The sequence below is a fragment of the Haplochromis burtoni genome, unplaced genomic scaffold, assembly GCF_018398535.1.
Source record: "Haplochromis burtoni strain Fernald_Lab_line unplaced genomic scaffold, NCSU_Asbu1 Contig_137, whole genome shotgun sequence".
Taxonomy (NCBI): domain Eukaryota; kingdom Metazoa; phylum Chordata; class Actinopteri; order Cichliformes; family Cichlidae; genus Haplochromis; species Haplochromis burtoni.
The window spans coordinates 229,923-242,771 of record NW_024582498.1 but is presented as its reverse complement, the minus strand read 5'-3'; the positions used below and the strand labels follow the sequence as shown (position 1 = coordinate 242,771).

At 39.9% G+C, this 12,849-nt stretch overlaps 1 protein-coding gene across 2 annotated transcripts in view; it reads right to left on the bottom strand.

Moving 5' to 3' along the window:
- The window catches only part of dym (dymeclin), a 60,351-nt gene that overhangs the window by 27,101 nt on the left and 20,401 nt on the right, over positions 1-12,849 (bottom strand). For both annotated transcript variants that reach the window (XM_005931234.3, XM_005931235.3), the window contains exons 9-13: positions 6,226-6,411; positions 4,990-5,168; positions 3,917-4,042; positions 3,687-3,800; positions 2,384-2,478 (exon numbers count right to left, since the gene is read on the bottom strand). In XM_005931234.3, the coding sequence (XP_005931296.1) occupies positions 2,384-2,478; positions 3,687-3,800; positions 3,917-4,042; positions 4,990-5,168; positions 6,226-6,411 (700 nt within the window). The remainder of the gene's footprint in view (positions 1-2,383; positions 2,479-3,686; positions 3,801-3,916; positions 4,043-4,989; positions 5,169-6,225; positions 6,412-12,849) is intronic.

Below are 12,849 nucleotides of genomic sequence, written 5' to 3'. Positions count from 1 at the left end.
TCTTTAATTTGTGTGTTAATCAAGAAGATTTAAAAAAAAATCTGAATAAATTAAAATCAATGACATCAACAAGCTAAAGAGGCACAAACAGAGCTCTGATAAGCCCTTGGAGCTACAACTACCCACCTGTCAGCACAGCACAGCGCACACATGCACGCTCACACTCTAAATCCCCTAGCACTCATTATCCGGGATAATTGGTGAAATAGAGCTATGTGAGCAGCTACACGGAGGTCTACTTATCATCTTCAGACCTAAAGTCAAAGCCTCTATTAGCCACAACTACTCAAGGACCTCTTGTACTATCTACGCTCGTTTCCCACCACATTTTAAACGAGAGACCACCGAGTGAGCTCCACCTGGGACGGTGCCCACAATAACACACTGTCACAAGCTGGCCTGTCTCATCAGTGACACAAAAGATTTCAACAGTACTGGCATGATCCCCAAATCAGTTATGAGGCCGAAGTAATGACAGACACACTAAAGACCTAAAGACGTCCTGTTCCCAGCACTGCAGAGGTTTCGTTATGGACACACACTGTGCTCGATTGTGATTAAACATTTGTATATATGACACAGCGTTCATTTTAAATACCCATCTGGAGGCTTGGATTGTTTTCTAAATCTAAAGTTGAAATGTAGGAACGCTCATTTATAGTTTCACCATTTTATTTTAGGGCTTTATTAAAAATCAGCTCATATGGTTTCAAAATAAACACAGTAAACATTTTCCTCATGCCTTTATGGTCTCAGTCACTTGTTTATTTCATACAACATGATGCTCATTTGGTATACAGTGGTGCCTTGTTTATCACGATAGTTACGTTCCAAAAATAACCCGCGATAGGTGAAATCCACAAAGTAGCCAACTTTATTTTTTACAGTTATTATAAATGTTTTATGGCTGTAAAACCCATCACTACACACTTTATACACTTTTCTCCGACAGGCTCGAACACACTTTTCCACACGTTTAAACCTTCATAGAAAAATAAGTCCAGTATCATAGAATGAAACCAAAGGCACCCGCGGTTGCCTTTGACGGTGAAAAATGTTTTTGGCTAGCAATGGAAGACTTATGTAAATTTGACAAGCTGAACGCATTCTGTACTGTACAGAAGACTCGGCACGAGATTGACTGACAATGGTCTACAGCCAACCAGAAGGCAGAACACAATGCGCTGTAAAATTCTGTTACCTTCTGGCACACACCTTGTTGCATAAAAATCCACAAACCTTTCACACCAGAGACAAAAGTAAAACCTTTCCCCCAAATTTAAAATATGAATAAAATGAGCGTGGATCGCTTTTAAAATGACAACAAATTTAGCTGTACTGGTTTATTTAGACACAATTCCAGCTTCTTATATGTGAATATTAAATCTCATGTATACATTTCTTTTAATAAACGAAACAATGAATTGATTAATATTATAAAACAACTGGCAGATTGAAGATGATCATTACCTGCAGCATTACAGTGACCTAAATTGCATTTGTTGAGTCTGCCGACACACGAGCAGGGATAGAGGAACAATTTGGCAGAAAGGAAATATTGATGGAGAGCAGGGAAAACGTTAAATTAGTAAGGAAAGATGTGTGGGGGTTGTGGTTAGGGCAAATCAACCCACTGCCGCCTTAAAATAAACAGCACCAGCCGCGATTCTCTCAGAGAGTCAATTATGGAGCAGAGTTCAGCGCTGCCACTCTGACATTAGGAAATTCCTGGCAGGAAATTCCCTTTATCTAGCAGCCAGCCAGTTTAGCCCAGCCCGAGCCATCACAGTCATCACCATTATCATTATCATCAGACATGGAGTCGGTTCTTCTACATCACTTCTGGACAGACACGTAGAAATACAGAGACGCTGTTCCTCTCTGACTCAAAACACCAAAGTCACAGATATGGATAGAGACACAGGCAGGGAGATAAGACGATCTTTGAGTGTGCGTGAGTCTGTGCACGTCTTAAGGGAAGGAAACATTCCCTTCCTGTTGTCTGCAGTTAACAGACAAGAATGACTTGATATCTGTATCTGTGTGTGTGGTTTGGACCCCGTCCTCTTCTTCTGTCTCCACATGGGCCAAACACTTTCCCCTTAATTTCCCCCTTCTTACATAACGATGTCATTTGCACAATCTTACCACTCACTAAATAATCAATTTTTTTTAGCCTCTTTTGCTGCAACTACTGTCAAGTTACTATAATGACAAATATTATGTGCTGCATCAACATGAATCAGCAAAAAAACTAATGAGTGTTGTGCGAATGTGCTTTTTTCCTGCTTTTTAACCATCTCATACAAGTATTCTACAGACATCTCATCATCTGTCATGCCCCATTTGCTTTATTATTTGTACACCTTAGTTAATTGCTTACCTTATGATCCGCTGGGCAGCGTACTGGTGGAGACATCGAAACTGTGCTGACATGTTGGCGAGTGCAGCGAGACAGTTGGTGTGCAGGTATTTATCCTGGAGAAGACGCACACACAAGCAAGCAGACAATACTGGCATAAAGATCAAACTGAAAATTGCTCTTAACTCAAACACTCCAATCATGCCAAATGCCATGTGTGTTAAAATACATAATAAGTACTGTGAAAAAGTCTAAACCCACCCCGACTGCTTCATGTTTTGCCAGGAAAATGGGAAATAAGTGCAGCGATTTACTGCAATATGTGCAAGAATACATGGAAAAACATTATATAAAACATTTGTATTAGCTTGCAAGTCAATATTTGTTATTCTTATTAACCTTATCCTGAACCCCCTCAGGCAAGTTTTCTTGTAATTTCGTTAACTAGTCTTCATTTATAGCTCTTCAGGCTTCTTGAAGGTTTGTCCTTCAGCTTTGGCTTTTTCACAGCCAAAGCTGTTCTTTGGATGTTAGCTACCTTTTGGTATGTCAGGCATGATTTTACTGAATTGGCAGCGTGTTTCAGTAAAATGTATCTATAATATCTGTCTTATAAAGTCTTATTAGAGCAAAATATATTTCACAATATTAACAAATGATTAAACTTCTTATAGAAAACGACTGCCTGTTTTTTTTTTTTTTAAATTTAATATGAAGCAGCATTTGGGATGACATACCAATACTAGAAAACTATTGCCCACTACATCATCTGAGCTGGGAATGCACTGAACACCAGGTCTGTGTTAGGACTGAATTTGCAATGACAGACAGTAAGAAAGAATGATGCAATACATATTTCAGTAAACCACAGCCTAATTTTGGGTAAAGACATTATGATCTCTGGTTCCTTGAATCTCCCCCAGCACTGGGGAATTAGATGAAAAGTTAGTGTAAGGTCAGCTATTGAAACTGCACCAAATAATCATTTCAGGGACTGAGAATAATGTGCTAAGCTCTGAATGCACAACTATGTAAAATGTGACATCAAGAGAAAGGGAAAGTACATTTAGACTGAGAAACATTTTGCATGACAATTTTCACAAAGGGAAACAATTTGAAATACAAAGTACACGGTATAACACCTCATTAATGTCACATCCTTGTGCTCTTTCTCTCATTTGCTTCGATGAACAGGGGTCTCATTTAAAAAAAAAAAAAAATCAATTGAATTTTTTTTTTCCAAAAAAAGTCTTTTGCACAGGACTGTAACATATGCCTCTTTCACAAATGTACAAACGTCTTCATCACCGTGTGTTAATTTTACCCTTGTCCGGGTCATGTTGAACTGGATGGTGCGAATCACCACCAGGATGAGCAAACTGCCGAGAGAAATCTCTGTTAGCGATCTCTCTGTGTACCATGTGACGTTTTTTAATATCTGTGAGATGGAGAGGGACAGAAGTTAGACCAACCAGGTAAAAAACGTCAGGAATCATTGACTATTACCACCAAGAGAGACGGTTAACAGCTGAGACGTGAAGTGCGTCTACCTACCACCTCATGGATGGAGCGGTTGAAAGCATCGTCCTCTGTCAGGATGAGGAGAATGATAAGGGCCATGTAGACGTGATGAGAATTTCTTTCCTCTACGTGGTAAAGGATCTCGAGTATGGGCAACACCTGAGACAAACAGCGGGAAAAGAAAAGGAGTCAAACATGTATTTGGGGTTGACATCTGCAAGGCTTCTGACTTTGTGTGGATTCCTCATGCCATGGCTGTATAAGAAGGACATGTTCAAGACTACGGCGGCACTAAGTCATTTTACTTTTGAGCTGGCCAACAGATGAGGTGTGAGCCACAGCTCTGAAAAACAACTCTAGTGACACTTCTTATTCTTCATGGATCATCTAACCAGAGACAAACCACACATACAAAACTGAGCAAAAATCCAAACAGTCTTGGAAAAGAAGCCATTAAACAGCCCAAAATTACCATAAAACATAATGTATACACATTCCAAAAAGGGGTTATTCACATTATTCTATTTAACCCAATTTACTAATAGTGCCAGAGGCAAACAAGTTAGCAGTTAGCAATAAACATACGCAGTAGCACTGTTAGCTCATTACACTGTCACGCAGCATTGCTTCATTGTTGAGCAAAGAGCCTAGCCTCAATAGTAGCCTCCCTACTTCTGAACGAGTTTCAAAATGTGACTGAAGATTAAATTTATGAGGATTTCCAAACAAGTCTTGGAAACAACCTCATAGAGTTCTTCTGTTGTGGTTTGTTCCTCGTCTTAGCTAACAAGGCAAAAAAAAAGTTGTACTACTCCATGTTAAATCATTTGTAAATTGATCTGAGATGCCAAAGATTGATTTCCAGTCACTAAATATCTTTGAATTTATTATCTTATAAGGAACAGCTGGCACGGTCCCACGCAGAAAATCAACAGCAATCCCCGCACTAATCTCGCCTGTTCACCGAGCCACGGCATCGGTCCTGAATGACGAAACTTCACGGCCGTACTGAATGTGTGTGTGGGAGGACTGCATGATGTGTTTTATTAAGCAAGTGTGTTATTTGTTTCCAAAATGTCAGATTCAGATTCACTTCACCGACCCACCAGATTGTCCATGTCAGTTCTCGACAGCACGTACGTCCTCATGTTGGTGTTCTGGTGAAGCAGGGTGTACAGCAGTAACGTGGCCTGGTCGGAGCGCTGCTGCTCACACAGAGCAGTGTACAGACTGTTGAAATTGATCTGGAAAGTGTGAGGTTGCTCTACAGGCAGTGATGATGTGTCTGCATGGACAATGGTAAATATTATCAGGATTAGTATTCACTGCCTTCTTTCACATATCTCAAACAAACAACTGTCCCAAATATGTTTTGGAACATCATAAACATTATGTGACACAGCGCAGAAAAAGAGGCAGACCGAAAACAGTAAAAACCAAAATTCTGTTTGTAAGTATGTGCAGTTATATATTTATATAAAAACTATTAAGAGGCAGCGGCTAGTCTGTGATATTACTTTCACTCTGACCTAAATGTACAGCTCTTGTACTGAAGTTTGTGTCCCAGTGGCAGGTGGGTAACACATTGGACTTAACACTTTGCAAGCAAAGTTGTAAATTGTCAGCAATTTACAACAACTAACCTGCGTTAGTAATAAAATTTTTAATGAAATAAGGAAATACATCCCTTTAGAGTGAAGGTTTAAGATTTTTAAGGATTTGAAGTGGGCCGTAGCACTCTTGACTTTGGGAATGTAAGCAATACAGAGAAAAGCATTTAGGAAAAAAACAAAACAACCAAAATAATGCACTCCAATATCACTCTGTTCTGACTCAGTTTACATATTGAAAAAGAGCAGTGGGAAGAAAAGCACACCTTTTTAATGCCACCCCTTCACCGTAAGTTACCAGTTAATATTTATCCAGCTTTCGTACTGATATGAATCTCAATAACAACATGACAATAACACAGAACATATACAGCTACTACGTAAAATACACATTTTTATCATGTTATCTTGTTTTTTACAACTCCATAAATCCATCTTTAGCTCGGAGGGACAACTCCATGGAGACTGTGGCTGATGTTTCTTAGAAACCTAATGGAGGTCTTAAATAAGAAGTTTAATCATTTACGAACGCACTACAACTGACGGAGTATCTATGTGCGTCACTACTAAACCACGATAATTCAAAGAACAGACACAGTTTGACTTCTTCAAATCAGAGATTCGTAGAAAATAAAAAGATAAATAATGAAATTGTTTTTTTCTTGATATGTTCGTCTAATCTGATTTTCGCATGCCGTGTTACACACGCCTTGTTTATCTAGTACATATTACCTTGTGTGTTTCTGAAACAAGTAATAGCCTGGCGGTAGGGGTTGGGCCATTCAGGCCCATCTGTCAGATTGGCTAATACCAGCAGTAACAGAAGACTCTGATTGGACAAAGGTAAAGGGTCATGTTCCTGGTCTATCCCAGCTCTGCTGCCAGCTCCACCCAATGTGAAGACACTCCACAGACCGCCTGCAAAGAGCAAAACACAATCTTTTTCACCAAGGGTTTTTTCTCTTTTATTAAGTTTTATTTAAAACTGTAAGAAAAGAAATGTGGAATTTAGAGACACAATTAGAGGTACAAGAAAGCTTATGTACAGATAGACAGATAAATACGTTGTTGTTTTTGCTCATAATGCATAAAAACCAATAAAAAAACAAAACAAAAACAGACACACAAAAAAACAACCAACCATACTGTCATATGAGAAAGCATGGATATACTTCCTATAAATGGCAACAAAGAGTATCTGGATTAGTTGTAACTCACCGAGTGGTTTTATATATTAAATATGAATTTCTATAAATTGAAGCTGGTTCATAAAAAAAGAAAAAAGGCAAAAAAAAAAAAAAAAGGCAAACACAAGTGAAGTGAGCTCAGAGTAAAGGTCAAGCATCTTTAGCTTGAACACAGAAGATGACTGAACTCATCACAACAGCATAAAAAAGTATTTTCTTTCATACACAGTTGAGTTAATAAAGACCTGCAGTACATTAGACAACATAGAATAACTGCAAAAAATGGTGTGAAACAATGGAAAAGGTTGCTTCAGACAAGAGAGAGGTCGATGAAAAGATACAACTCAATTCACGGAACATCTGAAGTAGGATCAAAGAGTACTCGCACAGAGGGGATGAGACACGGCAGAAGCACTCATAAGCTTACAGAAAACCAAGCTTAAACGTACAAAAGAACATGCTCAGGGAGTTGCATTCACACCAGTCTATAGCATAAACTCTATGTGGAGAAAGCTAGGGGAAGATCTGCAACAGAGAGTTTAAACGGCCCTCCAAGAGCACTGAACCAAATCCCACAGAGCGCCCTCGATTAGCCCCGAAAAAAGAGACATTAGCTGGTCGACGCTTTGTATAGATGAACAAACGCTTTGCTGAATGACAGAAACTAGTCAATCCAAACCCCAGATGCTTCGTTATCTTTTTAAGTTGATGTGGAAGTTTATTGGCAAACATTACTGGTGTTTTGGTAAGATTATCTGCTTTTGGTGTCTGTCACCTGAACATTGAGCTGCTTTGCATACTATATTGCCATTCAGTATGTGTCTGCTGTTCAGTGATGATCAGATTAGAGTACAGCGGGCTCCTACAGCTTCCTGTGGAGTCTAAAAGAAAACGTGTGTGTACCACGACTTGTATTTGAAATGAAAGTCACTGTGAAACTACGTAAACATGAGAAATTAAAAGCAACTTCATTCAGACTTTCATTGTAAGAACATGAATCATATTTGAGGATCGACTGGACTGAAAACTTTAGTCCTCTGTTTCTACAGAAAATTGAAGTAAGATTCAGTTGAAAGAGCAGTTAGCTTGTACATGGAAAGCTTATCAAAGAAATCATTTGACAATTGAGTCCTTTTCAGCCTTAAAAACTGATTTACACTTCAGTGGGGAAAAAAGAAAAGTATTCACAGCCAGACTGATGTAATCAAGGCCAAATAGGCACAATGGAGTCACGCACAATGGTTTGCAGCACCTGAAATTTGAAACAACACAGACGGCGCCACAGCACAAACGGAAAGTGGAACTACTGGGTTAGGGTTTTTTTGTCCCCCCCTCTTTCTTGTTGGGTGATGAGAGAGAGATGAGAGAATTTCTTGTAGAGCAAGCGAAGTGCTGGTGTTTTCAAGCATCAAGAGAAAGCTCAAGAAACATGAACAGCAAGGTACACAGATGACAGTCTCTGGCTCCTCCACGTCTAGCCAAACAGAATGCGTGAACCAAGTGTTAGAGTGCAGTTGTGAGCCCACAATGATCCAACTAGTGAGCTCAAGAACAAGCCAAGCAGATCTGTTGCCATCTAGAGCCGAAGGCTGGAAGAGCGTAACAAACGTCTGGCTGAAGTTACACATGGAGCCATGTTAATTAGCTGCCCTGAGCCCTGATATGACGCCTGTTTAAGCCGGCATCCCATCATATTATAAAAAAAATAACTGAAGAAAATTAAAGAGGCATTCTCATGTATCCTGTTTGGACTGATGGGAAACAAAAGCGTCCAAGACAAAAAGAACGTTTCTGACTGAAGAAGCCTGAAACTAATTTGTCTTAAATGACTTTGCATTCTGAAAAAGGAGCTTTTCAAACACGTTTCCCCCCCTTATTTTTCTCCTTATGTTTACATGTTGGTTCACTAATGACTAGCCAAGAGCTACTCCAACGTTTGTGTTTAGGAATGTGAACCCAATTCCATAGAGGAGGGGACGAAGCTTGTTTATATGTGGGTGAAAGAACATCAGCAAAGTGCTTTGACAACAACAAGAAAAAAAAATAACCCCGAGAGATGAATTACATAATTTGCATTGGTCACTCTGTCTCTCCCTTACACACAAACACGCACACACACGCACATGATAAGCTTTCATTTCTGCTGGTCAGAAAGAGACGCGAGTGTGAGAGAAAACAAGATCAAGCGAGAGAAGGCCAAGCTGTGACGGAGCCCCGTACATCTCTTCACTGGCACCACAGTGACTAGCCCAGCAGTTTCAGAGAGACCGGTCTGGCAGCCACATTTCCTGCACTATATCTGACGCACGCACACACACACACACACACACACACACAGCTCTATTTTACCTTAGTGGGTGCTGTTTGTTAGCCATCTGGCCTGGTTCCCTCTGCCTGTCTGCCTGCCCACCACATAAACCCAATAATGCTACCCTGCTTAGGCTGCTCAGGACCTGGCCAGCTGCCCAGTGGAAAAAGAGGAGGAGGAGGAGGACACCAGGAGGAGGAAGGGGAAAGTGAGGAAAAGAGAAGGTCACACACTCTCTCACAGAGGCTACTACGCTGAAATGAGAATCTGGGCTTTAGGACTTGGGGGGTGCTGAAAGGTGCTACATGCAAACCATGCCCCCAGAAAACCTTACTTTACTTGCAGGATGAGCATGTTACCAAAACAACCTCTTCATTATCTGCACTTCTCCTCACAATGTGCACCCACAGTCTATAGAAACTCAAAGCCAGACCACACTGCAAGTTTCTGCAACAGAACATGCGGTGCTGTTGCTTTACTTGGCCTTAGTCTTGCATAATGACTACTGCCATCAGACACGCGAATACTGGCGCACAGAGTATTTAAATCAAAACATTAGGTGGGCTGAAAACCCTCTAAGTCCAGATCACCTAGATGAATTGATATTGACCTCGACTCTCACTTTATTTCTTCTGATGCAGTTCATAATGCAGGTTGTAGTAATGGAGTGAACATAGTTATATATAAAAATTTCAGTCCTAATTAAGCTGGCTTGTACTCCTTAACATCTGACGACTGTCATTTTTCAGCTGCAGTAATTCCAGCAATAGAAGGAGGCTTATTAAAAAAACAAAAAAACATACAAGAGTTCAAATCTCTATGAAACGAGTGAAATTTTTGCTTTTCTAATTCAGGAGCAACGTGAACATGTAAACACCTCAGTGGAGACACTAGAGAGGGAGCTGGAGTTGGAAAGGATTCCACATAGTTACGGCTAAAAACACAGCGCAGACAGACACTGGTCAACAGAGACAGACACAGTGTGCTACTTACTTATTTACTTGCATAACAGTGAATGAAATATGACTTCAGGGCTTTAGCCCAATGTTTTGGCCAAGCACGCAGATACACTGATACAAACACATGCACGCACACACACATGCGCGCATGTGGATATGTCAAACCTCTGATGATTATCTTTAAAAAAATGCATGTGGGGAAACATGTTGTGCAGACGATAAATAAACACACTTCTTCACAAAAAATATGCTCAAAGCGCATTTATCCAAATGCAATCCAAAACCATGGTAACATAAACATATCCGACATATGAGAACATTCCACAGATTTTGTAACCGTCATAATGATAATACAAAGTTCTGCCACAACAAATCCTCCACTCCTAATAGCAAAATGAGAGCAGTCTCCAGTCCAAGCTAGAAATGTATCATTTTCTGTTAAGTGCGCTATGCCAATAATGTCACATACACGTACACATAGCGTGTCTGTGTGGCTGCTGCTAACTCAATATTAATCATGTAGACTGCAGATAACAAACTGCAGAATCAGAAAGCTGTTTGTGTCATTACATATTTAACAAAAACAAAGCCAAAATTGCAGAAGAAGGAATGTGGAAATAGAAGTACACTCCATGATTCAGTAGCTTGTAGAGGCACCTTTAGCAACAATAACTTGTATGATAAAGTGTATGACTTTATCAGTCTCGTACATGAATGTGGGGGGTTTCGAGACACTCTTCTTTACAGTGCTACTTCAGTTCAGTTGAGGTCTGCGGGCATTCATTTTTGCACAGCTATCTTAAGGTCTCACCACAGCACTTCAATCAGGTTGAAGTCTGGACTTTGACTGGGCCACTGAAACATGTTTACTGTTTTCTTTTTCAGCCATTCTGCTGTAGCTTTGCTGCTGTGCTATATTGTTGCATGACCCAATTTGGGCCAAGCTTCAAAGATAGCTTCACATTTGAATCTAGAATAGTTTGGTACGCAGTGGAGTTTATGGTTGACTCAATGCCTGCAAGGTACAAAACAAGCCCAAATCATCACGCCCCCACCACCGTGCCTTACAGTTGGTGTGAGGTGTTTGTGTTGATATGCTGGATGTTTGACCAAACATGGTGCTGTGCATTATAGCCAAACATTTCCACTTTTGATTTGTCTGTCCAGGGGAATTTGTTACAGAAGTCTTGTGGTTTGTTCAGATGCAACTTTGCAAACCTAAGCTCTGCTGATATGACTGTTCTTATGACAGTACTGAAGTCTTCTTCTAGTTGGACTGTTATGAACTTGCTAAGTCCTGAAGAGTCTGAGATGTAGTTGTTTTTTTTAATTTAAAAAAAAAAAAATTCTCTGCCCTTGCAGTCTGACCTCAGGGTATATTTGCTGGGACATCCACTCTTAGGAAGTTTGGCAACTGTCTTAACAGTTTTCCACTTGTGAAAAATCCATTTATTCTGAAATAGTTTTATAACCCTTCCCTGATTGAAGGGCAACAACAATTGCTTCTCTTAGATCATTGCTGAATTCATTCCTCCTTGGTCCAGACGAGCAAGTGGATAGATCTCTTCCTTTTATAGAGGTGGTCACACTTGCAGATGATCAGTTAAACAAGTGCCTTTGATTATCAGCACCTGGTGGCTAATTACCAATTGAATTCCTATGGAAGCAGAGGGAGGGGAGTGAAGAGGAGGGGAGGAAAAGCTCCTGAGTTGCCAGTCTGGGTGATAATCCCCCCTGCAGACGCTTGCTCAGACTGAGACAGCAGAGTGTGTGACAGACATCCTACCCCTTAGACATTAAAATGCCAAAGAAACTGAAGAACTGCTTTGCTTTGCCAATGGTCAGTGTCTGGTTCTTGGAAAAAATCTGTCCACGATTCAAGTGTTTAGGCATGGCAAGTATAAAAAACAAAACAGGTAGTGTCATAACGCGTTACTGTAATCTGATTACTTTTTTCAAGTAATGAGTAAAGTAAGGGATTACTATTGCAAAAACGGTAATTAGATTACCGTTACTTTCCCGTAGGAACGCTGCATTACTGCGTTACTAAAACCGTGATTTTTTGCGAGAATGTCTCACGACAGTGACGTAAGCGAGTGCGCCGTTAGTGACAACAGCTGTGTGCAGATCAACAATGGACCACATATCGATTGTGGGAGAGAGTATGAGCGTGCAGCGTTTAAAGCGTGGAAGTACTGACCTTACTTTGAGTTTGATTCCATAAAAAGTGACAAAAACATTAGCGTCCACCGTGTGTGGGAAGAAAACTTCTTTTTACAGCGAAAAAAAACCCCCTAAACTTCCAAGCAAGCACCGAGTGCGCTACGACGTAATGGGAAATTCACAGAGAAACTCACGGATTCTTCAACTGACCGCGGCACACCTGCACCAGGGTAAACCTGCGCCTACCGCAGTCCTGCTTTACAGGTGAAAATAGAGCAAAAGGACCGCTGAGTCTTTGACTTTATTTATTTTCTGCTGTGTTTTACTTGCATCTATTTGAAAGAGTGAGTGTAAACACAAAAAATATTTTATTTTATGTGCTGGAATGTGCAGAAAATAGGTTTAAATGTTAAACTAATTTATTCAAGTCAGAGAATGTTGCATATAATTAAATTTTTGCTTGATGCATAAAGTTAAAAGATTAAAACTGATAAAACAAGTTAAAAAAAAAGAGACTTTTCCATTTGATTACATTTTGTATGATGGATTATGTAGAAACAGTAGAATTTGGCTGAAAGATCTATCGCTTTATCACCTCTTCAGGTTGTAAATCGTGTTTTTAAAAAGTAACTAAGTAACTAAGTAATTAATTACTTTTGAAAATAAGTAATCAGTAAAGTAACGGGATTACTTTTTTGGGGAAGTAATCAGTAATTAGTTACTGATTACTTTTTTCAAG